General features: G+C 58.0%; 2 protein-coding genes across 4 annotated transcripts in view; one reads left to right on the forward strand and one right to left on the reverse strand.

Annotated features, from left to right (window-relative positions):
- The window catches only part of RNF216 (ring finger protein 216), an 80,852-nt gene extending 70,798 nt beyond the window's left edge, over nucleotides 1–10,054 (forward strand). For all 3 annotated transcript variants that reach the window (XM_037384878.1, XM_037384879.1, XM_037384880.1), the window contains exons 16-17: nucleotides 5,784–5,853; nucleotides 6,453–10,054. In XM_037384878.1, coding sequence (XP_037240775.1) covers nucleotides 5,784–5,853; nucleotides 6,453–6,772 — 390 coding nt within the window. In that variant the 3' untranslated portion in view covers nucleotides 6,773–10,054. The remainder of the gene's footprint in view (nucleotides 1–5,783; nucleotides 5,854–6,452) is intronic.
- A 2,436-nt stretch (nucleotides 10,055–12,490) lies between these two features.
- Nucleotides 12,491–23,339, reverse strand: FSCN1 (fascin actin-bundling protein 1). Its single transcript, XM_037386276.1, has 5 exons — nucleotides 22,476–23,339; nucleotides 15,198–15,354; nucleotides 14,597–14,718; nucleotides 14,148–14,315; nucleotides 12,491–14,043 (listed from the first exon to the last, which is right to left on the reverse strand). Exons 1-5 carry the CDS (start codon nucleotides 23,296–23,298, stop codon nucleotides 13,841–13,843), a joined length of 1,473 nt encoding a protein of 490 aa, XP_037242173.1. The 5' UTR covers nucleotides 23,299–23,339; the 3' UTR covers nucleotides 12,491–13,840.
- Between the last annotated feature and the right edge of the window lie 3,690 nt (nucleotides 23,340–27,029).

Consider the following 27,029-nt stretch of genomic DNA (forward strand, 5'->3'; position numbering starts at 1 on the left):
GTCAGCAGCTTCTAGGGTAGCAGGCAGTAATCGCTTAATCACTGCATTTCTTCTAGAGCTAATCTGTGCCCTGCACCCCTGTAGGATGTGAACACGTGCCAGGAGCTCTTCTCAGTAAGCTGCTTGGCCAAAAATCCTCGTGTGCCTATTCCGCAGGCAGTGCTAGCTTTGGCTCGGCTTGCTGAGACGTTGCTGGCTGCGGGAGGGGCTGATGCAATATTGCCAGAGACAAAGCTCAGGACAGAGCAGTGAGAATCGGCTCTGGGACTTGGGGGCTGCCTTTTCCCCCATTTCTAAAGAGCTGTAGCAAACCTGAGGCTGATGTGTGCGTTTTAGCCGGTTTGTACAAATCCCACGGTGCAATTTGACTAATGCATTCTGATTGTTTTGGTAAACCAGGTTCTGCTCTTGTATGTATTATGTTTAATTTAATACCCGTCTTTGGACTATCAGTAATATTGCACAGCGGTGTTTTTGGCTTTCAATTTTAAGATGTTTTCACTAAACTCTTAAAACACTCCCAAAGGCCCATCATTAAAGTTCAAAGCAGAAAACTAATCAGTATAAGGTGTTTGCAATTATCCCTCCTTCTAGCAATATAAAAATAAGATGTTGAGTGAAGACTCTGTAAAACTACAGATGCATTAAGAAAATGCATGAAGTACACAGCGCTGCCTTTAGGAGTTGGAGGTGGGGGGAAGCACCCCTAAATGTAGGGCGGAGGGTGGTTTGTTTTTTTGTTTTTGTTTTTTAACGTACTATAAAATGCCTTAATCACAAGCATACGGGTGATGCAGGGTATTCCCAGAAAGCTATCAAGATGGAATGCCTGTTGTTAAAATAACTCTGCGTTTCTTAAAACACCAGCGTGTGCTTCATCCCGGTCCTGGCCCCCCTTGTCCTGCAGCACTGCGGATGCCCCGTTCCAGTTCCAGCACAGCCTGCTTTTATCCCTGCCTCCTGCTGCATGGCGGAGTGCTGGAGACAGCCGATGCCTGCTCTTGCTCAGGCTCTCCGCAGCTGATCTGGGAATGATTTGAAACAAAACCCCTTAGTCCTTTGGAAGGCTCCGTCGTGAAAAATCATTTCAAGTTTATTAGTAACGGCTGCGGCCACACGTACGTGGAAAAAGCAAGCAGTAAAAAGCCAGAAAGGGGGAGGCGGTGGTGGTGAAGGCGCTTTCTAAAGACAGGGGAGGGGTTGTGCAGCCCAGCAATAGTTACCGGGTCTCTTGTTGTCCCTCTTTCAGGAGGGGGGCAGGCGCTTTCCTGCGACACTTCATCATTAAAGACGATGAGAAGCACAGCAGATAAAAACAGAGCTTTCAAAAGCTCGGTGGAGGGCACTTTTGTTCTGGGCAGAGGAGGTTTTATTTGGGGGAAGGGTGTCCGTGTGTGTCTTGCGGAGCTTTTATCTCCTTTGCCGCTGTGTGTTGTTGTTCCTGAGGGGCCGTATGTTTATGTGTGCAGGGCCCTGCGTGGGTGCTGGCCGTGGCTGCCACGTCCCAGCATTGTTGGAACAGGCCTCCCTGCCATGAAAAGGTGCCTGGCTTAGCAACCCAGCCCAGCTCCGGAGTTAATCCGTCCGCAGACCCCAGCCATGCCTTCTGCTGTGATTGGCTCTGTGCGCGCCGCATTCCCTGGATTCAATGGGAGAGGGCTGAAAGGAAAAGCCTCCTCCATGCCCAGATCCTTCGGCGGGTGGGGGATCGCAAAGGCAGGCTCTCGGGCTGGCCAGGGCTGAAAATTTTTGGTGGCTACAGGACTGGAGATGGTTCTGGCCAAGAGCATCCCACTGTCCGATTCAGGACAAAAATCCATCCATCCATTGTTTTGCTGCTTAAAAATGCAGCTGCTATCAATAGCCGCATTTGCTTTCTGCAGTGTTTGCAGATAAGGAGGGTGAACACATCTCATAGAGCCTTTGCATTTTTCCCTTGGCCACCTCCCTTCTCCCGTGATGCAGCGGAGCCCGGGGAAGGGCCACGCTATAGCATTGCCCCGCACGGAGAGCCAAGTTATGTCCTTGCTCAAAAAACATGCGAGCTGGCTGGTGCTGAGAACCCCCCAGGGTCTGGGAGGTTGCTTTTCTTTTTTTTTTTTTTTTTTTTCTTTTAGAGGAGGGGGGTTGTGTGGTGGTGGTTTTTTGCTGTAGGCAAGGCAGCTGACAGGAAGATGACTGTTAACTTGACAAGATAAATCCCTTCAATCCATGCAGCCTGTGAGTAGGCTATTAAAATTATAATCTAATCCTTTATTAAGGGACTTGAACCCGCTCAGGAAAATGGACACAAGAGGCTTTTGAAATTGTACTGCAGCCTCTACCCCATGTGACATTAAATGGTTTCTTACCACAACTGCCAGCCGTAAGTGTGCTAATGAAAACTTAATTTTTGGTGTGGATGCTTTACCCCTAGATGCATCTGTCATCTCTCTCCAGTTACGCTGGAATCAAAATACAGCCTTTGCTTCCCAAAGAATTAGAGGTGTTTTGCAGAAATCACTGTTGTACATGGTGAATATTTGCAGCACTGAGACTTCTTTTTTAATTCTGACCTGCACCGGTGCAAGATGTAATAGACAGAACATGTGGCGTCAGCTTTCCTTCACAAATACCCTAAAATTATCTTGCTGTGCACATAGCAATTTTTTTTTGTTCCATCTGGGACATGAATCTTGCTTAAATACTGCAGGTATCGAATTGTGCTGCTTGCCAAGTGTAATGTCACCTCCTGAAGTAGGGAGGTGCATATTGTGCTGTGTATTTTTGTTCTTTCTATATTAATGGATACTGGTTTTTCAGAAATACTGATGCAAAAATCATTCTAACCCAAGGCTGGGTGTGCAGGATTAAGTCCAAATGCATCTTAACCTTCCAGTGTGGGAATACATTCTTATCAGCAGAGAAGCAACAAAGCTGATAACTGCTGTTCTCGGAGACAAGGTTTGTTACACCTCTGCTGTGATTTACAGTTGCCAAACCAGTTGGGAACTGGTCATCTTGATGGGCATCTGTTCTCGGCAGGTTTTTTTGCACCCAGGGCGTGCTGCAAGGTGCACCCCTGCTTGAAGAGCAAGAGGGGAGGAGGTTGAGTGGGGATCTCTGGCTGTTGCAATTGGGGTGACGTGTTTTCTGTTGTCCTTGCAAGACAGACATCATTTGGGAGGTCGGGCAGATGGGGTTTGCTCTTCAGTGTTTCCCTGGAGCTATGGGAGCTGCAGTAATTGAAGCCAGCATCACCTTGGGTCTGCATGCAGCTGGCTCGCCAGCCCCAGGGGCAGATGGCTTTGTCAAGCCCTCGTTAGTGCAGAGGTCAGCTGCAGTTTAAACTGGGAGGGTCGAGTAGCCCTTGCTGCAGGAGGATCTCATAAAGTTGTGTTGTTCGTGTGCCCTGTTCCCCAGCCTTCTGCAGGACTGCTCGGTGTCAGCAGCAGCATTTGCAGGAGCTGCAGCATCACGGTGGGGGGGTGGCAGGATGGCAGTGTCCTGGGAAAATGCTCTTTCAGGGGGTTAATCACAGCCTTAGGCTAAAGTAAAAGCACTTTTCATAAGTTAGAAGGTGTTTCTGCATGTTTCTAGGCTTTAAGGTGAGGTTTATCTTTGTGTGAGGGAGAGAGATGGGGTGACATTCAGTTGAGCTTAAAATACGTTTCTTGTCATGTAACTAAAAAAACCCTTCAGGTGCATTTTTTCCAGTAAAAGGCAATAAAGTGGGGAGGGGTGGCTGCCTCCATTTGCAAAGCTTTGGGGCCACCCTTTGGGAGTGCTGCTCAAGCGGCGAAGGAGCGGGGGGGGGTTTGGTTGCTGGTTGCAGACCGTGCCCTGGTGGTTTTCCAGCCAGGAAACACTGGAATCTGATACTGGGGGGGTAACTAGAAGTTCTGTATAGGCTCAGAAGAGCCATTCTTCAGCAGTTTTTATGGAGATAGATAGGCTGTAATTAGCAGTCCGTGGAAGCAGCCTGCTTGGAGGGGGCAGGTGGCGGGGAGCATGTCCTGGGAAGTCTTAATTTTAACCATTGACTCTCAGAATACTAAAAGCGGGGGGAAGTATTGAGTTTGTTGGCTTTCTGCGCATTAAGATAACTTCAGTCTCCCAGGGAAACCTTATCTGCTGGCGGGAGGAGGGGACATCTTAGCGAGCTTCCCAGGCGTTGCTGCTAGACATGTGCAGGACCATGAGATTGGAACTGGGAAGCTGACTAGACTTAAAATAATTTCAACATAGCTGCACACATGAAGCATATTTCGGATTTAGTCCCAGAGCGCTCTTCAAAATAGAGGATATTTTCCGCATTAAGAGTGTTCAGGAAGAAATGAATGGGTTTTGGCAATACTGAAATTAGGATGAATAAAACGAGGCAGAGCCTTGTGCATTGTGGGGTGCTTGGGGCTTGGGGTTCCCCTCCTGCTCCACCGTTAGCGCTCATGGAGGAAGTGCTGGAGCAAACAGCATGCTCCTTGCTGTGCAGGTGGACCCCGAGTGCCTGATGCAGGTGGTGTGTGTCATCCAGCAGCTCCTGTTCTTGGCCTTCTTCCCTGATAACTAACATCAAGAGTACCAACACTGTCCGGGGGCTTAGCTCTTCTCATTTGTTTTCTGAAAGTGCCAGGTAGTGTTTCATCCCAACGGATGCAAAGCAGCAGCGGACGCAACCCTGCAGAGACCGGGAGGACCTCTGTTGCCATCACTGCACATATGGCCAGCAGAAGCATCTGCTGCCTGGCACAAAGAGGGAGATGTCTCTGTAGTTGTTCAGTGTGATCTTTGTTACCCCGATAGCTGTTGCATGCTGTGGTGCAGTGAAGAAACTCACTTTTCACAGCCGTTCTTGGGTGGGGACAGTTGGATCAGGGTGATTCTCTGGTTTCCTAGCAGCACTAGCACGGCCTGGTGTAAAGCTGAAGAGCTGCCTGGACCCTACGGGCTGTCGGTGCCCGTGGCCATCCCTCCAGGCAAGCCTCTCCTAGCTCAAGAGCTGTGTAGTCTTCTGCCAAGACTTTGTCCATCACGCTCCCTCGATCTAGTAAAAGGTGGTGTAAATGCCATCTCTCTAGATATTTGCAGCACCTGAGACTTCACCGCGTTGTTCGGTCTCACTGCTGCTCCTTTGGGTTCAGAAAACTGAAGATGATGAGAGGCAGAAGGTGCCTCTCATCAGTTTCTGTTTCAGTTTCTGGCTTGTCCTTGTGTTCTTGTTGAGCAGCAGGTCTGAATATTCTTGCTATAACCTCTAGATAGACACTAAAGAAACATATTATGATTTATGCCCTCGTCAGATTTACAGATAAGATCTAAATGGCCTCGTCACAGCAGCGTTTAGCTACTAGAGCCAGGATTTAAGTTGTGTTAATTCTAGCTGTTGGGCCAAAAACTCTAGAAGCGCTAGCATAATGTAAATATTTAATAGGCTATTGCCATTTAAAAGATTAACAACTCTCTAGTAACTCTTCAGATGGGCGGAGCTGGGCTGCAGTTCTCTGGTTTCCATCAAGTCAATGAATTTTAACACTGATCTCCCTGGAAAGCTGATCTTGGCCTCTTAGTCATGGTCCGTGGAGTAGGCTTGGCTCTACACAAGTGGCTTGTGCTGCCATCCCCCGTGGCAGCCTTGCTTTTGACTAAGTCTAGGTCAACCCCAGATGAGGACAATTCAGCTGAATTTACTTTTTCCCCCCTCCCCCCCGTGCAAACGTGCTGAAAAGAGCAGCAGTACTTGGAGAATAGAAGGTTGCTGCAGCAGGACTTAGCCTGTTGACTCTTGGTACTCCTGTGATTTCTAGGAAGACGATGAGAAGATAATCCAGGAGATTCAGAAGGAGGCTGAAGAGGAGCAAAGGAAGAAAAATGGAGGTAAGTCCCAGTCTGTACCTGTGCTTTGAGATCAGACTGAGGATGACAGGAGAGCTCATGGTTCCCAGCTACTGACGAGTCTGAATCATCACTGGGTTCTTCCCAGAGCCTGGCTGTTTGCAGGCTTCTCTGTGCATTGCTGTGCTGCACCCAGCATCACCCCAGTCCTGCTCCAGAGGGTGCAAGCCTCACCCTGTTCCTCCGGGGAACCCACCTAGCTTTAAAGGGCTGTTGCCAGCAGGTTTCATGCGTGTTCAGCTCTCCTTGGCGTCAGATGTCGTGGATGCACAGACCTGTCTCCTCTCCACTTGCCCTCCACTGAAGGGCAGCATAGCCTCTGTGCTGTGTCACGGGGGGTGCAGAAGGAGGTGTTCCCTGTCTGTGGTGTGGTGGAAAGATGAAAGGAGCCGACCTGGAAGGCTAGTGCCGTGCTCCCTGGTGCGTGGAGCATGGAAGGGGCAAGCAGCGATACCGCAGAGAGCGTGCTTAAGGAACGTGCCGGGGATGGAGGATGCCAACTGCAAATGTAAGACCATGGACTGAGCTTGGTGAGTTCTTGTTTGTGGGATGACGGGTTCTTTTCTCTCCTCCCTCTGCAGAGAACAGCTTCAAGCGGATTGGCCCTCCTGCAGAAAAGCCCATGGAGAAAATCCAGAGAATTGAAGTCATCCCCAGACCTGTTCCTCAGAACCTCCATCAACCCCGGATGCCCCCTTACCCCTTCGTGCACCCTCCCTTCCCGCTCCCTCCCGTCCGTCCCATGTACAATAACATCCCCCTCAACATCGGCCCCATCCCTGCCCCCTACGTCCCCCCACTACCGAACATGAGGGTGAACTATGATTTCCCTCAGATCAATGTTCAGCTGGAGCACAACTTGCCTATGCACTTTGGCCCTCAGCCCCGACACCGGTTCTGACCTGGTTCAAACAGCACTTGGTGGAGGGTCATTGCAGGGCGAAGCCACCCCCGTAACACCACCACCCTTCCTTCTGCAGCCCCCCTTGGTTTAGCCAGCGGGAAGGGGACGGGCTCTGGCTCACAGATACCTGCACTGCACCCTTCTCTAGAGCTTCTCTGAACTTCTGCGGTCAAACATTTCAACCTGTGCTGCTACAGGGCTTGGTGCTGCGTTTCCAAGGGGTCTCTCCCTCTGTTGGGCATCCAGATGTTTAGATTTGACAAAGCCTGTTCGGGTAGCTGTTGGGAAGAAAAGTGAGACTTTGTGGGGAGCACAAGGATGCAGCTGTCACTCGGGGACTTTCCAAAAATCCTACCAGTCGGAGCAGCTGCCACACAATCGAGTGAGTCTTGGGGGAAGGGAGGAGAGACTTGGCATCTGAGTAAGACCTTCAGGAGCAAGGTAACAGGAGTCAGCAGCCCTAGCCTTCTGCTTGCAGGGAGGTACAGGGCTGGGTTCCGTGTTCTCCGGCATCCCTGTAACCTGCTAGCACCTCACAGCAGAAATAAATTGTTCAAAACCAAGTCAGTCTAGTGTTTCTAGCATTTCTCACTCTACAAGTGGAGTGAGGGGATGCAGCAGCCATCTCATTGCTGAGATCTCAGTAGGAAGCCCAGGGCCATGTCTCAGGGCTTTAACAAGTAGCAAAAGACTCGGGCACCCTAACCTTTGAACTTGCCCCCTTTGAAGGGCTCAGGACTTTTTTCCCCCTAGGGGTGAGTGCCTGTCAGCTTCCAAAACATGGCCTTTGCTGTTCTCATCTGGCATCCCACATCTCCCCCTGCTTCTGGCAGCAGTCCTTACAGAGCTGATAGAAGCACCTGGAGCCTGAGCTGCATTCTTCATTGCAAAACTGCTTGGGCAAATAACCTGGTTAGATGCATAGATGGTGGTGTGTGATGTGTGTCGTAGCAGAAGGGTGAGGAACTGCCCCTGTAGTCGTGCGTGCAGGCAGCGGTGAGCCGGGAGCCCCCTTAGCCGACCCCCCTGCAGCGAAGGGGCAGCTGTAGCCTTGTGCTGCAGGAAGCTGGCTGCTTCCGCGGCGCTTAATGCCTTCTGCAAAATGTGTGTTTCGGCTTAATTGGCTTTGGAAAAGCATGTTAAAAGGCAAACGTGAGTATTGCTGGACTTAGGAAGTGAGGATTTAGGAAAAGCAAAACTTCCTTGTAAGAAGCAGGGGGTGTATTGCTGGGCTGTGGGAGGAGTGTTGGCACAAAGCCCTCTCCCCACAGGCCTTGGCTGTGCTGTCTCGTATGGGCCCCCTCTAGAAAAGAAAATGGTTGAAGTGGAAAAAAAAAAGCCCCAAAACTCTTCCCAGAAATGCTGTGCTAGCTTTTAGCAGCCCGGTTGTGCTGTTGTTGTTTCCCAAGTGGTTTGATCCGGGCTTTGTTCTGCTCTGTCTGGCTGGGAGCTGTCTGGGTGCGTTTCCTCTCCCGTTATTCCCCCCTGTATCTTGGCATCCAGGTATCTCTGTTTGATTTGTTTTTCAGGTTAAACTCCCTGCCTCTGCCACGCGGTCCCTGCCAGACCCTCGCGCAGCTCTCCATGTCCGCTCCCAGCACAGCGTCCCCTCGGGCACGCAGTGAGCGATGGGTGCAGTGCTGGTGGCGGGATGCTCCTGGGGAAAGGTAGCCTCCACCGTGGCCTGGGACAGCACCTGGGGACCACTGTTCCCAGAAGGGTCTCCCAGAGGGGACTTCTATGTCTTTTGGAGCTGAGTCAGCGATTTTTTCCACTCTTGGGCATTGCCTTGGGGTTGGACATACCCTGTGGAGTTCCAGCTCCTCAGTGCCGCCGTCTCTCTAGCAGTAATAACCAAGTGCTATTCCCTTGCTGCTATAATTTTCTTTAATTTATTTCTGGAAGTAGTCTGGGGGCTGCCGGAGCTTATCACTTGCTGCTCAGCTGGGTTTTAACCAGATTTAAATCCTGCCTTGCACCAAGCGATTCCCTGCGGTAGCCAGGAGCAGGGCGTCCCGTGGGATCTGGGGAGGGAGGGCTGTGTTCACAGCACTAGAGGGTGGCAAGAAAATGGACTGAGGTCAGAAGAAGCATGGCTGCTTCTTAGAACCAGGTCAGAAGAAAGGGAATCCTGGTTTTTTAGTAGCTGAGATTTTCTGGGCTCAAGGGTCAGCTTGGATGAGCCCTCCAGGCCTCCTGAACCTTGTGCCTTTCCCAGCAGCATGGTTGCGGTTGTCCCCCAGCACCTGCCTGTGCGAAGGGGGGGGTCAGGCAGTGGAGGGGGTTCGAGCAGTTGGGGCACAGCTCAGGTGCTGAGCCGGTGGCCCAGACGTGGAAGGTGAAGGAAACGTGATGGGTGTCACAGGGCGATGTGGCTGGGAGCAGTAACTAGCAAAACGGTGATTGGGTGCGTGTCTAGAGCTGCCTGGAGGTCTGCAAAGCCTGGGCAGGGGGGAGCGCAGAGATGGAGCGTGAGGGATGGAGGAGTGTCGGGCAGAGGTGCCAAGGGCAGGTTAGTGTCAGTGCTCAGTCCTCGTGGTCGGGATGTGATGAGGGTCTGCTGCTGCCGTGGTGTGATGGTTGTGGTCTTGGAGGAGCCTGGTGGGCGTAGGGGAAGAGGGGACCACTGTCCCCATGTCCCCTGCTAAAACCATGAGCTTATTTGTGTCTGAGAGAAGAGAAATGGGTGCTTGGTCTGCGATGCGGCTGTGCCCTGCGCCCAGCAGCCCCCAGCGATGAGCCTTAGCCCTCTGCCCAGCCCTGGGGTGGTGCTGGGCTCCGAGCTGCTTCCCTCCCCAGGGATCACTCCCTTCACCGAAAATTACTCCACAGCCAACGCGTGTGGCCTCTCCTCCCCTCTTAACCCAAGAGACCTTGAGCTGTGGTTTCTGATAGCACTTGGATCTGGGTCAGTTTATTTTAAAAGAAAAAAAGAAACCCAAAACTTAGTGCAGAAGCACCAGAGCCATCTGTGATCTGCATCCCGTTTTCCCTCCTGCCCTGCGGTCCTTGAAACCATTTGTCCTTCAAAAGGGGACAGGGAGGTTGCTGTGCCCAGGCTGATTCCATAACAGGTACTTCTCATGGTTAATTGCAGTGTCCCATTTTACTTGCCTTAAAGGTGGAGAGAGAAACTTAGTATTTGCACTTAGCAAAACATTATATTAAAAGAAAGAAACCCTGTAAAGATGTGCATGTTCTGCAACTTTGTATAACAATAGCTGAAAATAAATAGGTGGTTTGTTACAAAAAAAAAAAAGAAAAAAAAACCCCACACCCAAAAAAATCCCCCAACATATTTTTCTTTACCTTCTGGTAGTAAACTGTTCTAATATTCTGTGTGTAAAAAGTTCCTGTATTATATTGTAATTTGAATTTTTTGTAAATAAATTTGTGCACTCTGGCTTTTACCTCCGTGCTTTCGTTACAGCCGAAGCATCCTCCTTCCAGCCCAGATGCCAGGGCTGATGGCAGGCGGCGGGGATAAGCAGGCAGGGCTCTTGTGCCAGATCTCAGCCCGTGCAGTTGAAAACTCTGTAAGTTGCAAGGCAAAACCCATTTAACCCTCCTGGAAAAGCTTAATACGTTCCACATGCTCCCGAGGAAAAACTGGACGGGATAGAAAATGGTTTCCAGTTGTTTCTTTAAATGGAAACCAGGATGCGTGTGTCGAGTGGAGGAAAGGCTGTGGGGGACTTCCCCCCCCCCCCCCCCCCCTTGCAGGAGTGATGCTAAATGCAGAATCTGGCCTTAAAAGCAAAAGGAAATGTGTGTTGGCGACTGGGGAGGAGGGGATGGGTGAGGGTCCTCCCTGCCACGCTGTGGTGGCTCTGGAGCCCCTTCCCCGTGCTGGCAAACAGCTGAGACCTAGCTCTGAAGGTCCCTCCGGCCTGTGCCCTCCCGCCCCCCCCTGGGTTGTGCGACTGGGGGCAGCTGGCAGCCCCCCTACTTGCCCCACTCTTTGGTTTTACCAAACCAGCTTTGGATGGTTAAAAGCCAAATGGGCCGTCAGTGACCTGCAGTGCTCAGCTGGGCTGTGGGAGACAAGGGGCAGCGAAGGGGCTGGCTGCTTGGTGTGGGTGATGGAGCTGGTCCCCAGCCCCTCCATCGATGGATGCTGCACCCCAGCTTCACAGCCGAAACTGGGGCTGGCCCCAGCATGAAGCCTGGGTGGGTTGGTTGAGTTTTAGGGCTGGTTTTGGCTGTCCTGGGAGGGCTGGGGGTACATCCCAGCCATCCCAGCTCCTCCGGCCGGCTGCTGTGTGTTGGCCTGGGCTGGCTGCAGCAGGTGGGCATCCCACCTCCTTCGTGTCCTTGGTTCTTTCTTTTTCTCCTCCATATCACTGAGCAGAGATGCCACACTGCACCCAAAACCAGCATCCCGCTCCATGCAACCTGCTCTAGCAGGGTCCTGAGTTAAATCTCCAGAGGTCCCTCCCAACCCCAACCATTCCATGATTCTGCAATCCCACCGCTCTTCCCTCCTAGCAGGTGCCTCCTCCCTCTCTCAGGGACATCATATGGGGCAGGGAATATCTGAGCCACGGGGAAAAAAGGCAGTGCCTTCACAGGAGAGCTGGGGTGCTGGTGCATCCCTGACCGCTGCACAGGTGGGTGCAGTGCCCTGAGCATCTCGAGGTGACCAGCCTCCAGCCGGCTTTGGCTTTAGTCCCTTGGGTAGGATGAGCCTGTTGGCCACTGTTCCCTGGCCACCCACCCGCCCGAGCCCTCCAGTTCCAGCTCAGTCTTGGTGAAGCAGTTTGGCCCCCAACTGCCCCACGCTCAGCCTCGTGCCTCATTAAAAGGCTGTTGCAGCCCCAGCTGCAGCTGCCCTGACAGACCACACACCGCTGCTTCTATCTGAATGCAAGTTTTTTTTATTCATCTTTCTCCATTTGAAGCTTTTTTTAAGTTATACAAATGGCACTTACAAAAAAATAATAAAAAAAAAAAAACCCCAAACAAACCCAAAACTTAAAATTTTCAGAGTGAGATGTTTTCAGAGAGTCACGACACCCGATAAGGAGACAGGAGAGATGATGACCTAGTGTCACATGGGAGAAGCTGGAGCGGGAGTTACATGGTTCCAACTGCGACGGGGGACAGGGCAGAGGCAACACGGTGAGGGGGTGAAGGCCAGCAAAAAGTGTGTGCCAAGTCACAGGGTCACTCAGGGCTTCATCAAGACACTCTGTCCTTCGAGGGGCAGCGCGGTCCCCGGGCGGGTGGGCACCACAGCCCCTGGATGTGAGCGCAGAGCCGAGGTAGAGTCCCAGCCAGGATCCCCTGCGCCGGCCAGGGAGCCTGGCCCAGAGGTGTCCCCCTGGCAGGGGATGGGTCGCTCGCTGTCCCAGCTGAGAGGTTAGCACCAAGCTCCTATGGAGGGCTGCCCCTCCACATGGCTTTAAGGCTGACGAGCCCCTACCTTGCCTGCGGCGACAGGGACCGGCCCTGGTTTGGCACCGCAGCGATGCCGCGAGCACCCTTGGTGTGGGGTGGGCACCAGCGCTCCCTCCCCAGTGGGGGCCCAAAGGGAAAAGGCTCCTTGGTGTGTTTGCAGGGAGCAAATCCCGGCCCCAGGAAGGCCCCAAAGGATAAAGTGCCTTTCAACACCCTAACGAACACGTCAGCATCACCTGTTACAAACAGCGTTATACTCTAATGCAGACCTAGTACAGACAACAGCTGGTAACACAGTGCCATGGAGAGCATATATAAATAGAGACTAACAAAAATACTGTTTTGGTCTTTTTTTTTTTTCTTTTTTTTTTTTCCTTTTTTTTTTTTAATGTTTCCAGTAGGGTTGCAATGGCATGAGAGCCGAGCCCAGGTGCCCCAGGGGCGGCGAGATGAGGAGCTGCCCTCCTCAGGGTAGCCCACAGGAACGGGCACTTCCTAATTCAGCATTAGGTGTTCAGTGATTTGCCTCACTGTTCCAGTATTTTATGAGAGAGAGAGAAAAGAAAAAGAAAAAAAAAAAAGAGAAGGAAAAAAAAAAAACCACCAACAAAGCTACTGAGCAAATATCACTGTGCAAAGTTTGCTAAGGAACTTTTCTATTCTGTAAACCAAAATCTGCAGTTTATGCTTCCAGCCACCGCCCAGGGCAGGTTGCATCGGCCAGCTGGGCTCCTGCGGGGACCAAAGCCTGCCAGCGCTGGAGGTGGGCTGGGTGAAGCCCCCACCCGGCACGAGCTCTGCATCCCCCCCACGCCATCCCCTCCCAGGCACAGCAGCAGGACCAGCTCAGGCAGCCACCCGCCCGGCCGGCCCCACAGCCGAGGTCTATGATGCTCCTCCACAGCCAGAAGCACAAGGAGGGGCAGAGGGACACAAGGCGTGTGGGGCTCCATGAGATGAAAGACTGAGGCTTTCCAGACGGGATCACCCTAAAAAAATCGTTTCCAGGTGCAGGGGTTGGGGGGGTCAGCTTGGTGGCCCTTCCATGGGGACCCATGCCGGCACACACCAGCCCCAGGGCTGCTGTGATATATAAGGTCACCTCAGCGGCTCCGCCAGGGATGAATCCTGCCCCGAAAGCCAGGAGCGGAGAGAAGCTGCCAGGGAGAGCCAGGAGGAGCTGGCTGAGCCCAGCACCATCGCTCTGCCCCTGCTTGGAGCAGGTCAGGATGGCACAGGTGTGCTGGGGGACACTGGCAGGACAGATTTGGGCGGCGCCAGCGCTGATATGGTGGAAGCAAGCATGGAGGTGATCTTATTCCCTTTTTTTCAATCGAGGAGTGGAAACTGAACTACCTAAGGTGATGCTCAGGGCTGGGATGGGGGTCAGCAGTTTCCAAGCCCAGCAAACCTGGAGGGAGGCAAGGGGGGAGGAGGATAGAGACAGACCCCTCTACAGAGCTATAGGCAGGCTGCCCCATCACTTTTCCAGTTCTTACAGGGATTTATGGAGACCCACCTCCCACATAACGCACCAACTCTATGGCAGGAGGAAAGGGCAAGCCAGTCTGAAAATCCTTTTACAGAGAGGAGAAACAAAACCCAAAGAAAAAAGGACGGAGGAGGGAAAAGAGAAGTTGGCAATGGGAGGTATGCTAAAGTGCATTAATATTCCCAGAGGGTGGAGGCGTCAATGGCGTCGGCGGATGCCTTGAGGACCCCAGCATGGTCACCCTTCAGGTATTTGCCATTGATTTTGATGGCCACTTTGTTATAGTCGCAGAACTCAAAAAAGAAGTCCACGGGGGTGTCGCTGCTGCTGGTGACGGACGACTCACTCCCCACCATCCAGTACTTCCCAGTGGCATCTGCAGGCAAGAGGGAGAGGGGACAAGGTGGCCCTGTGAGCCACCACAGGGACCCCAATGGCCGTCACCCTGCCCCCAGCCCGTAGCCGCCCCCAAGGACTCACCCTTGATGTTGTAGGCTCCGTCATTGAACTCCAGCTGGAAGACATCGTAGGAGGATCGGTTGGAGTCCAGGGTGCCGGTCACCTTCCGGCACCCGATGAAGCCGTGCTCGCCACGGAGGACGATGATGGGCCTGTTGATCAGCTTCATCACAAAATGCTCCGTCTCACCTGCGCCGGAGGGGAGAAAGGATATGAGAGCAGCCCAGGGGGTGCAGCGCCCGGACCCCACAGCCGGCAGGCAGCAGTGAGGAGGGTGGGCTGTGCCCCCCACACATTTCTCACCCACCCCATCTGGCCTCCCACCTCACAGCATGTGAAACTGTCATTAAGAAAACTTACTGCCTGCATCCCTGAGCATCATTCGGAAGAGGAGTCTGGTTCGGAGCGGGGACTTTGTCCATCCCCTGCCACCCCAGCACAGGACAGGGGTCCCTAAGGGGGTCCCTTACCCGCTGTCTCCATGGAGGCCGCCAGCTGCCCGTTCTTCTTTGCCGTCACGTACTTGCCGTTGGCAGCTTTCAGGGTGATGCGCTTGTCACACCACTCGATGTCAAAATAGCAGCTCGCGTTCCTGCAGGGGCAGAGAGAGCCTTCAGTGGGATGTGACAGATGGGGACCTGCCGGTGCCACCCCACCACCTTGGAAAGGGTCACAGCAGGAACCGGGAGATCCCAATTCGATCCATTTTTTGCAGGATGGGCCACATCGTAGTGGCCATCAAAGCCCTCACCCCACGGGCAGGAGGCAGGCAGGCAGCCAAATGCATTTTTGGGGTTTCTGCCTGGCTCGCAGAGGGTTGAACTGCGGGGTAAAGCATTTCAACAGCCCCAGCCGGCCGGGAAGGATTACGTGGCCCGAAGGACTTCCTGAGCATCGTGGGTGGCAAGCCCCGGGCCAGCCCCAGGGCTCTCCAGGGAATTCACCGCCTTCGCTGGAAAGCGTTTTGGGATGAGCGCCTAGGCTGGAAAATCCCCAGGATAACCCTGGCAGATGAAGAGGGGTCCCTGAAGCCCATGCACGGCCCCAGGCTGGTGGGGGCAGGGGACTCACTTTGTGGAGGCGGTGGACTGGATGCCCCCATTTGAGGTGAGCGTCCAGTACTTCCCAGTATAGGTCCTGAAGGCGCATTTCTTGGTGTCCTTGTTGATCTCCAGCTGGTAGGTCTCCTGGTCACCCTCCTCATCTTGATTGGCTGAGAGGTCCATCCCTGCAGGGCAGAGGCAGATGGAAGTGGGGGTGCACAAGGCCGGGGGGGACCCCAAACCACCTCTAGCGGGTCCAGGTGTGGAACCAGACCAGGAAACCCCACTGAGAGGGGCTCCCACTCCCCTGGGTGAGCTTTGCTGACTCCCAAATCCCTCGCACACCATCCCATCCCGGAATTTTGCGTTCAAATCCAGGTTTGCATTTGGCTGCTCAGGTGTTGAGGCCATAAACTGGACTGAGCTGAGGCAGCCACCTGACTCTCCGGCTCCACCACCATCAGCTCCATCACGATTAAGCATCGAGCAAAGACCAGCCAAGGTATTTCACGCACAAAGGGCTGTAGTTTTTTAAACACACACACACCCTGAGGGTGACAGCCAGGTTACTGAATCCATTAGCAGAGGCCACTGGGCCACCTATGAATCCCCAGCTCACGGCGTGGTTAAGCACCGTGGCACCATCTTTCATCCATAAATTGTCACAGCCTGTCAGGGCTCAGGGCGGTGAGGTTTGCAGGGAGGCAGCTCGGGAAAGCCCTGGGGCAGCCAAGCCTTTCCCAGTCAGACCAGCCGGTCCCCCAGCTCTGCCAGCCAGGATGACCCATCCCTGCACCAACGGGACCAGAGACAGCATTTGCCCTTGGCAACCTTGGAGGCAGATGCAGCTGGTCCTGGGGCCACCAGCCACAGTCCTGGGGCAACCGCTGGCCCCCCCAGGCCACATGCACATCCACCCACAGGCACTGAGCCTAAGCAAACCTGCTTAGTCAGGGCTAGCGGGGCCAAATCCTCTCCAGAGCTCTCCAGCTTGGTGGATTTCTGCCCAAAAATACTTCTGAGGAGGCGAGTCACAAGCCGTAGCCTGCAGCCAGAGCAAAACAGCCAAGCTGCCGTGCTGGGTTTTGGGGAGGGAGCTGGGGCGCGGTGCTCGGCCCCGCTTCTCCCTGTCTACCTACAGCTGGGATGAGTGGAGATGGGCCCCAGTACCACCAGTGGAGCACAGGTCCATAACCAATGGGAACAGCTCAGGGGAGGATGGCGATACAGACTGGGGTCTAGTACAGCTGGGTAAGTTTTTCACAGCAGAAAGCACCCACATCCCTCTCCTGTAGCACCCATGTGGTGTCCAACCATGCACCAGGTCCTGTAAAGGATGCGAGGTGCGTGTGCAACCTTTCTGCCCAACTCTGCCTTTTCCTGGAGCCAAGGACCTGCTCGTGGGGCTGGTCAATGTGTTTGGCCCCTTGCACCTTCCTCAGCTGCTGGGAGTGGGAATGCCGCAGTACAGGGTCACTGGGAGGGCTCCAGGGACCGCCGCCGGGGTGGCCCTTGTGTACGGCACAGCCACCAGTGAGTCCCACCAGCTGCACCCACCTGAGGAGGGACCATCCACCTCCACACACCAGCTGTCGGCCTCAGAGGTGGCGATGGTGGCTTCCCATCGCCCGCCTGCATCTCTCGAGAGCCGTCCCCATCCCATGCCACCCCTATCCCAGGAGCCATCTCTGCTTCGCTTATCAGTCTCCCACCTTTCCCAAAGGGATCAGGCTTTGAGGGCTTTGCTTTGTTGGCTGTAATCTTCTCTCCCACACCCAAACTGTCCTATGGCTGCCACACCGCTGCCTGTTCTCAGCTCCCTCTCCCACTGAGCATCCTCCGGCACCTTCTGCAGCTCCCGATGGACACGCCACCGCCCCGCTGCTCTGCTCCCCGGCGTATCTGGGGCAGCACGGGGGGCAAAGGGGTGCTGTAGGGCCACCAAGCCCAGCCCCGCCGGTAGAGTCCTCGGCTGGCACAGCTGTCCCACACTCGCCGCCTCCCAGGGCTGCCAGGGGCTGAGCCAGCGGTCGGTGGAAACATTTGGTTTTGATTTTTGCACCCCCGCCGGGAAAGCAGCGCCGCAGCGGGCTGCTCCGAGAGCTGTACAGCCGCCTGCGCGCTGCACAGGGGGGCTCTGCGGGGGCTCACAGGGACAGACTGGGCTGCGGGCGGGGATGCCGGGAGGTGCAGCCCAGCACCCAGGGCTGCCAGCACCCCTGAACCCCCCTAACCTGCAAGTGCTGATGATGATGATTGCGGTGGGGGGCAAGCAGGCAGCAGAGCTTCCTCCTTGCCAGGCTTTTCAGCAAAGAGCTGCCTGACCTGCAGGCACCAGGATGGGGAGAGCCTGGGGGGATGCTCTGCGCCACAGATGGGCTGGAGGGGGGACAGGAGCACTGGGAGCCTCCCAACACCATCCCCTCACCCCCAGGGACCCCTCACCACAGAGCACAGCGAACCCACCGGGCTCCCCCCACCCCGCTGCCGTGCAGTTGCCCAGGCTCTGGCCGTGGCAGGGAGGTTTGGCTTTTGCTGGTGCTGCAGGAGGGTCTCCCACCGCCCCCTCCCCAAAAGCGGCGCTGGGTTGGGTTACACCGACTCAGCAGAAAGGAATGCAATTATGGCGGGGGCAGAAGGCAGCTTCAAAGGGCTGTAACTGAGCTGGAGCAGGAGGTTTGGGGGGTCAGAGCGGGGAGGGATGGGATGAAGCATGGGCAGAGAGGCGGTAGGACCATGGCAGGTCTAGGAGCGATGTCCCCGTGTCCCCATGGTGAGGACACAGAGGCTGTCCCTCCAGCCACCCCCTGCCACCACCCCGCTTTTTGCAGCCCAGGGCTGTGGCAGGGAGCCCACAGCCACCCGCCCTCCCGCAGCGCCCGGCCCGGCTGTGCCGCTCCCATTGCAATCACGCTTTAATTACCGCTCTTGGTAAATTTACAGTCTGGAGCCGCACGACTCTGCCTGACCTTGACAAAGCTGCTAATTACAGCTGGAGGCTGGAGGGGGGCAATCACACAGCGGCAGGGCAGCGTTTGGGGAGCAGGGGGGCACGGCTGCTCCCCCCCAGATTCCCTGTGTGGGATGTCCTCCGGCTCCATCCACAACATGGGTTTGCTAGGGGGGTCCTGGGGAGGATGCAGAGGCTGGAGGTGGGAGCTGAGGCACATCCCCCCGCAAGGGCTGCCTAACACTGTGCCCCACCCCCCACCCCCAAACAAAGCCCTGGGCTCAAGGTCCTCGGAGAGCCAGGGAGGGTGATGGGGGACAAGCCGGCGCTGGCGCAGGGAAGGGCTTCCCAAGCCCCTCAGCTGCTGCCAGCCCCTCGGGTTTGCAGGATCAATGCCCCAGCCCTCGCTGCTCTCCAACCCTGGATGGCAGATGCGCATGGAGGCCTGTGGCCATCCCAGAGCACGAGCCTTCCCACATCTCCTGGGGAGAGGCTTCTCCATCTAAAGGAGCAGTTTGCTGTACCTGTGCCACCAGGGGCCACACACCCAGTGTGGGGGTCATTTACAGCATGTAGAAGACCTTCCCTCTACATTAAACTCACACAGGTGGTGCCCTACATGCCATCCTGGGATGCTGGTGAGACCCAGTGGATGCGCTCCATGGGGAGGAGGCCAGAGCCCGGCGGACCATGGCCAGCCAGTGGGACAAGCCAGCCGGAGCAGTCCCCATGCTCGGAACCCACGGGGGGCAGACCCACACGTCAGGAGCTGCCCATTGCACAGGCTCTGCTCGCTGCCTTCCTCCAGCTGGGAGCTGGCAGACCCGCAGGCAGCTGCCAGGCCCTGCCCAGCACCCGGAGCAGACGGGAGGCTGCACCTTGCCCATCCTCCGACTCCCCAGAGGCCAAGAGGCTCCCTTGCAGAAACACCACGGTTATGGCTGATAAAACCTGAGCCCTGCCGTTCCTCCAAGGGAGTGCTGGCAAAGCCCCCGGACGCCCTCGTGGGTGGCAGGGCAGGATTTCGGGTCCTGGTGCCCCTAGCAGCCCAGGGGATGCTGCAGCCAGCTCTGCCGTGCGCACGTTGGGTCCGGTCTCCCTGCAGGGCTCTGGCACCCCACACCACAGCTGCACACGTGCTCCGAGACTCGTCCCCTCCAGACGGGCTTATGCTGCAACCGTACATAAATCCAAAGATGTTTTTATCTAAAAGCAACAGCCTGGAGCACCCAGGGACCACACAGCTCCTCTGCTGGGGGTGCAGCTCTGCAAGGGGGTCACGGGTGGGGGTGAAGCATGGATTTCCTGGAAAACCCGCTCCTCCTTCCCTATGGATTTCCTGTGGCTTTGTGGTCTCCCCCAAGCACCAACGCGCCACTTGGCATCTCCAGATGAAAACCTGCACCCGAGCGTGTGCCCCCAGTCACGCTCCCCACCCAGAGCCACATCTCCCCACCTCAGGCCAGGAGGGCTCCCAGCCCCGGAGCAGAGCTCCCGGTCACCAACCTGGCATGCCCAGGCGCACTCCCATCACCGCCCTGCTCGCTCGCCCCCCTCCCTGGACCCCCATTTCCCGAAATGCCTCGCTTCCCAGTCGGCCCATCCTCTCCCCCCCCACGGGTGGGGGGGGGGCAGGCGGAGCACCTCTGCCGGGCGGGGGGCTGGCAGGGGCCCAGCGGAGCGGAGAGGACGCCAGCGTTCTGCCCCCGGGGACCCTCGCGCCCACAAAGGGCCTTTTGTTGCCGCAGTCAGGGCTAGAAAGGAGCCATTGAGGCGGGGAGGAGGCCGCTTTCTGCTGGCAGCACCCCGACACGGCTCCGTTCGGAGGCACGATGGGGAGATGGGGGTCTCACGGAGCCTGAGGCTCCCCAGGGTGCCCATCCTGTGGCTGGAGGCAGGGCAGCGGTGCCAGGGCCCCCCCAGCCCCAGTGCTGGTGCAGAGGCAGGGCTGGCACCTACTTCATGCTTCCCCCGGGATGGTGGTGTCGTGGTCCCCAGTGCCCCGTATGCAGGCGGTGGTGACACCGGCCATCCCAGGGGACAGGGAGAAGGCTCCCGGCCAGGAGCTGACTCGACACTTGCGGGACAGCGCTGTCCCAAGCTTGGACCAGCTCCAGCTCCCAGCCAGGGGAACCACAAAATCCCGGTGGCCCTGTCCCCACTCCTCGGGGGGCGGACAGCCACTGCCATCCCTGCTCCCTCCCTAACCCCAGGCGGGCACAAGCTGCCCATTCCCAGGTGCAGCCGCTCCGTGCCCACCGCCCGCCTCCCATGCCCACCACCCGCATCCCGGGCAGCCATCCCGGGTGGCCATCGGCACTTCTGCCAGCAGCGCGGCGCTTATCAGCGCGGCGGGGGAAAGGGCTGTCTGCAACCACTTCCTCCGACGGTTGTTTGTCGGCTGCCTCCTCCGAAACCTTGGGAGGACAAGGCACTTTTCCCGACGGGAGAAGGGAGGGCGAGCCCAGAGCGCGGCAGCTCCCAGCCTCTCGCTGCTGCCGGGCAGGATAAACCAGGTAGAAACGGCTTCTCCGGCCAAAATGGACTCAAGCAGCGAGGGTGTGCAGCCCCGGCGCACCCTTCCCCACTGGATTTTGCTTGGAACGGGGCCGGGCCCAGCCCAGAGCCCCCTGTTGCTGGGGAGATTTGTGCCCCCTCCCCTTCCCACCACCCCCATCCATGTGAATCACACAAAGCCGGCAGGTCCGCCAGCAGTGCTCCCACTCACGCCGTGGGGCTCCCACCACCGCCACCCCATCCCGCACAATCTCCCCCCACATCTGGTTTTCCCATCTCCGGTGACAAAGGGCTGCAGCAAGCCCTTCCCCCACGGCGCTGCGGCAGCCTCCCGCCATCTCCATCCTCCTCCTCTCTTCCCCAAACCCCTACGCCTGGGCAAATAGTCCCCGCTGCCCATCTTCGCAGGCATTATTTTGGTTTTTTTAAGGGGCTGCTCTGCAGCACAGGATTTGCTCTCTGAAAGGAGAAAGGTGGCGAGCTCCCGGCAAGGAGCTGCTCAGGCACAGACGAGGATTCACCCTGAAATATTGTATATACACACAACAAAAATTCCCCGCTGCTTGTTCCTCCAGGCTTCGCTGCAGTGAGACATGCTCGCACCCATCCCGCGCCCGGCGTGTGCCGGCCTGACTCGGCGTGCCGGTGACGTGCCCCACGGCTCCCACACCAGCCCGGCAGGCAGCCGTGCACCTCCAGCATCGCCCAGCCCGCAGAGCCGGGACCCCCGGCCCCCTGCCAGCACCCCGCAAGCTAGGGGGTGGGATGCGCACCGGGTACTCGAGGGCAGGCAGGCGGCCATGTGCCCAGGGCAGCCGTGCCGTGTGGCCGTGACGCCCGAAGCAGGCAGCACGGTGGCCCCTGGGGCGAGCGGCAGGAACGGGGATGGGTGCGGGCGGCGCGGCAGGCGCTAGCGCTGCCTTTGTGCGGGTGGATGTGGGATGCGGTGCATGTGGGAGTGCGGGGTGTTTTGGCGAAGCCGTTTATGTAACACTGCCAAGGCTGGGGGTGGGCTGGGCAGCACCCAGCCCCCACACACTGGGAAATGCAGCCCCACGGGTTTGGGGGGAGGGGATTACTGCCCCATGGGGGCAACCGCAGCCTCCCCAGGCCCCATTCTGCAGGGCACATGGCTGAGGGAAGGGGGAGGTTGGTGGAGGCTTTGTTGGGTGAACAATGAGCTCTGCAGGTAGGAAGGCGAGGGATGGCAGCCCTGCCTCCTTCCAACAAGGGAAGGCCCCATCCACCCCCACAGCCCCCCTGCCCTGTCCATCCCCGCACCCCAAAGCAGGCCCCTCACTGTCCCCCCTGCCCAGGGCACCCTGCAGAGGTGACGCTGAAGGGCTGGGGGGGCCAGGGGACCCCAGGCAGGCGATGCTGCAGGGCTGGGAGAGGGGGAAGGGAGGGGTGCGGGGGGAATGGGGGTGGAGGGGTTGGGGGAGGGACCGCGGGCAGCCATGCTGGAGGGGAGCAGGGGTGCCCTGGGGCGATGGTGGCTTCAGGAGAGGGGTGTGGGGACTTGTGCGAAAAGGGGTTCAAGCGCGAGGGGGGACACCCTAAAGAGGTGATGGCAGAAGGATGCAGGGGAGCCCCCTTGGGGCGGGGGGGGGCTGCCGCTGCAGGAAGGCAGGGGATGCTGCAGGGACGCGGGGGCTGCCAGGGGGGCAGCGCTGGGGTGGCACTCCGGGGCGATGGAGGGGATGCGGCGGTGGTGCCCGAGGGATGCAGGGGGGCAGCTCGGGGCAGGCAGCTCCCTAGGGACGCCGATGCCGGCGGGATGCAGGGGCTCACCCCGGGCTGGAGACCCCAGGGACTCCCCCCATTCCCACCCCCTCGTACCTTGCCGGGTAGAGACATTCCTGTCGTTGCCGGCTCGGAGCACGACCTGCGGGCAGCTCTGCTCGAGGGCGAAGAGCTCGTCCTTGCCCACCTTGGCGCTCTTGCCCGCCTTGAGGGTGCCGCTGGGGCCCGAGGGGGCGAGGTAGCGACCCTCCCCGTCGCGAAAGGCCACCTTCCCGCAGCGGAACTCGAGGGTGAAGGCGGTGCCGGGCTCGGCGGCGGGGACCAGGCGGCCGTCGCAGCGCAGCAGGCGGTGGTCGCAGCTCTGCAGGCTGTAGCGCTGCTCCACGAAGAGCAGGGTGATGAGGGCATCCACGCCCCACGGCACGTCGCGGTCCACGGCCAGCTCGTCGCGGCGAGGCCCCAGGTGGGCGTAGCGCTTGCGGGCCAGGCTGTAGAGGTTGGCCTGGGGGTGCATGGCCAGGTGGACGCTCCATTTCTCGGTGGCCGAGACGGCGGGGGCGAAGCAGGAGAGCCGGTCCTCGGTGCCGCCGAAGAAGCGGCGGTGGGGCTCGGACTGGAGCGACCAGCGCCCGTCGCCGTGAGCCACCACCAAGAAGCGACAGTCGGGACCCGGCTCCTCGCTGTCGCAGCTCACCCGGCCGTCCTTGTCGGCTGCCAGGTAGCGGCCCAGGTGGCTCTTGAGCAGCACGGCGCTGGAGTCCTCCCCGTCCTGCTCCAGCGTCCAGATCTGCTTCTTCTTCATGCTGGCGGCCGAGGCGTTCACCTTGAAGCCGAAGGCCTCCGCCGTCAGGTACTTGTTGCTGCAGTTGATGAGCCCGAACTGGATCTGCACCGGCTCCGCCGTCCCGTTCGCCGTCATCCTGCCGCCACCGCCGCCGCTGCCGCCGACCGCCGCGCCCGCCCCGACGCCGCCTTTATAGCGCCGCCGCCGCGGCACCGCCCCCCGCCCGCCGGGCCGGCCCCACCGCGACCCCCGCCCGCCGCCCCCCGCCCGCCGGGCCGGCCCCCACCGCGACCCCCGCCCGCCGCCGCTGCGCCCCCGCACCGCGGCGTGGCAGGAGCCGGCCAGCTGCGGCCACAGCCCCCTCGGATGGCGGGACAGCCCCCGCGGTGAGGCTCCACTGCATGGCAGGAGCCTTCCCCGCGTTACAAAAGCTCCGTCCAATTGGCAGGACCCTCCCCACTGCGAGACCCCCCTGCATGGCAAGACCTCCCCAGGCACTGGAGAGCCCCCTCGAATTTCAGGACGCTCCCCACCGCAAGACCCCACTGCATGGCAAGACCTCCCCAGGAGGATCTCCCCCACTGCAAGACCACACTGCATGGCAAGATCCCCCCAGGCACTGCAGAAGCCTTCTTGAACTTCAGGACACCCCCCCACCCCCACCCCGTGCCTGATACGTTGCAAGACCCCTTGGCATGGCTAGAGCCTTCCCTGCATTGCAACAGCCCCCTTGCACTGCAGGACATCCCCCCACATTGCAAGACCCCTACTGCATGGCAAGACCCTTCCCTGCATTTCAGGAGCCCCCTTGATCTGCAGGACACACAGGCACAATGCAAGTGCCCACTGCATGGGGAGACCCCCCAGGCACTTGAATTTCAGGACCCCCCATATGTGCTAAGACCTCTTAGCACAGCCAGTCTTCCCTGCATTACAACAGCTCCCTTGCACTGCAGGATCCCCCCACATTGCAAGAACACCCCCTGCGCAGCAAGACCCCCTCCCACACTGCAAGACCCCCTATGCATTGCAGGAGCCCCCACATTATAAGACCACCGCCTGCATTACAAGTCCTCCTCCTGCATTGCAAGAATCCCTCTGCATGGCAAATCCCTATCCCACTGCAAGACTCCACCTACAGTGCCAGACCCCCACAAACACCCCCTCTGCCCCACCAGGCTGTTGGCCACGCTGCAGGGCTGCAGGACAGGAGGGGAGAAGGGTGAAAGGTGCCATTGCCCACCACCACCATCTCCGAGCCATTGCAACACCCTGTGCCAGGCACCAGTGAGGCTGGAGCATCCAGGCCCTGGGGAACCCGGATCCCGGCAGCAAAGCCGGAAGCAGACGATGGGCACCCCTGCGCCAGGCGGGTGCTCCAGGTGGTTTCCCAGGGTGAAGGTGAGTGGTGCTGCGGTGCAGCACAAGGCCATGCTCCGCTGGCACCCAGGGCAGGGCTGCCACCGAGATGGGAAGGGACCAGCCTGGGTGCAGCACAGGGAGAGGCGCCTGTGCTGCCCAGGAGTGCTGCCCTTCCGCTCCTTGGGGACAGGGACACTTCTCGTGGATGCTTCCACGTGGAAGCAAACACAGATAAATACGAGCATGGCTGCAGAGGCAGATTTGAAGCCCCCCTGCTGCATGCGTGTTCCCGGGCACTTGCAGGGGGGGAGCTGGCTGGGGGAAATGAGCTGTTCACTGGAGAAACGTGCGGAACCAGAACATCGGAGAAAGGGGAAGGGAAGGACGCAGAGGATGGTTTTCAGCTGGACGAGTGAGCTGCACCACCTGCCCCAGTTGAAGCAGGACAAGGGAAGGGCTGGAGCCTGGGCAGAGGTGGGAGGGTCCGGCTGTGCACCCACTGGGGGCTGGCTGGCACAATGACCCCCCCCAGGTTCATCCAATGCAGGCAGGACCGCGTCCAGCCCCCACCACCCCAGGCCCTCCAGGCTCCACTGGTTCTGCACTGGCTGTACTGGTTAGTGCCACTGCTCCAGCTCAGGGCTCAGCCGCCGGCACCCATCCCTGCCCTGGGGGGCGATGGCACAACTGCCCCAGGGCAAACCTGCCAGCCCTGGATGGGGTTTGTTTGCCTGGATGCCTCGGCCAGACCTGCTGGTGCTCCTGCTTGTCCTGCAAATCTGCAAATCTGGACAGACAGACAGACAGACCATTTGCAACCACAACCAACCCCACAGTTGGGTGGGAAACAACCCCACCCCACCCCCCAGCTCCAGCAAGGCAGATCCACGTTTGTCTTGCAAACCCCTTTTGCTCCTCTTGCTAAAGGTACCCGGGCGCTAGGACCCGGTCATGAGGGCGAGCAGCTGCCCAGGCCCACAGCTGCTGGGATCTGCCTTCTCCTGCCGCAGCAGGCAGATGGTGAGAAAGAAATGGCTTTTCTGCTGGACACACACACACACACAAGAAAAAAAGCAATTATGCAGGGGGAAAAAAAAACCACCCTGTTTTCTCCCCATTGCCCAGCATGGATGGCTGGCACTGCCTGGCTCAGCCGCGCCTGCCCTCACAGAGTGGGCAGCCTGCCTGCACCCTCTGCTCGCTAGGGGGGGATGGGAGAGCCCCAAATCCTGTCTAAGATGTCCCCACATGTCACTGTGGTGGCAAAGGGTGACCAGTGTCCCCGAGCCTGGGGATGCAGCGGCCAAAACCTGTCTCCTGAGTGCATCCGTGCGTGCCGTGTGCGCTGGAGCAGTAAGCAAGGCGCTGGGTTTCCCTCTATATATTGCATTTCCCTTCGTCTTTGCAAGCCACCGTGACTAAACGCTTCTGAGGTCACACCCCCCGCAGCCCTCCCACCACCGCTCCAGCAGGAGACCCAATCCCTGGCGCATGGCATCCATGACAAGGGCTTTCCGGAGGGCGGCCGTATCCCCTCCAGAGGGGCTGCGTGACTCACCCGCTGGGACTTCAAATGAACCCGGGCTCGGAGAAAGAAAAGCAAAGAGAAAAGGAGCCCCGGTCATGGGGTGACCCTTGTCATGCCTGCCTTGGGCACAGAAACGCCCCCGGATTTTCATGCTTGCCTGGATGCTTTTTGTTGCAGCTCGGCTTCCTTGGCGAGCAGGCCTGGGGCATTTGGTCCAGCTCGTGAGATCGGGCTAGAGGGGCTTGCAGAGGGCAGAGATGGCAAATGCATCCCTGCAATGCAAATGCCACATATGGCGATGTCTGCTGAAGAGTTATAGGGGTGCAATGGGTTGTTTCATCCCTGTGCCCCCCAGGAGGGCAGCGGAGCCATCCCAGGGCAGCAGATGTCCCCGGGTGAAGGGGCAGTGTGGTGGCAGAGGCAGCAGCCCCAGGCACAGCAGCGGGGGATGCTCTGGGTTGTGTCCCCAGCCCTGCCGCTGTCACACAGCCCCTTTGGGCACGGCTGTGTCACGGGGTGTCCAGAGCTGGTGCAGCAGGTCACCTCTCAGCACAGCTGTCCTCTGGCTTCAAGACACATCTCGGTTGCCAGCTTGGCCTGAGCCCTCCTCGTCCTTGCTAGAGCAATCCTGAGGGCTCACTGCAAGGGGGCTGCTCGCAGGTTTTCATCCCAGCACCACAGGGGGCACGGGCTGGCTTACAGCCCCCTGCTTCCCGCAGGACCCCTGCATGCCACAAACCCTGGCTTAGTGTCACTGGCATGTGCAGACAGGCACCCCAGGGGTGTCCATGTCCCTTGTGGCAGTGGCTGTGAGATGGCCAAGGCTGGCCTGGGAAGCTCCCCCAGGGTGGGTAGCCCACTCAACCCCCGGAGGGGCTTAGCAGAGATTGGGGACTGCAGTGCTGGGTGGCCACCATCTCTCCAGCCGCTTCTGTCCTTGAGCAGTACAGGGCTTGGTGACAAGACGAGCCTTTGT

This window comes from Falco rusticolus, chromosome 4, assembly GCF_015220075.1.
Source record: "Falco rusticolus isolate bFalRus1 chromosome 4, bFalRus1.pri, whole genome shotgun sequence".
In the NCBI taxonomy this organism is placed as follows: Eukaryota; Metazoa; Chordata; class Aves; order Falconiformes; family Falconidae; genus Falco; species Falco rusticolus.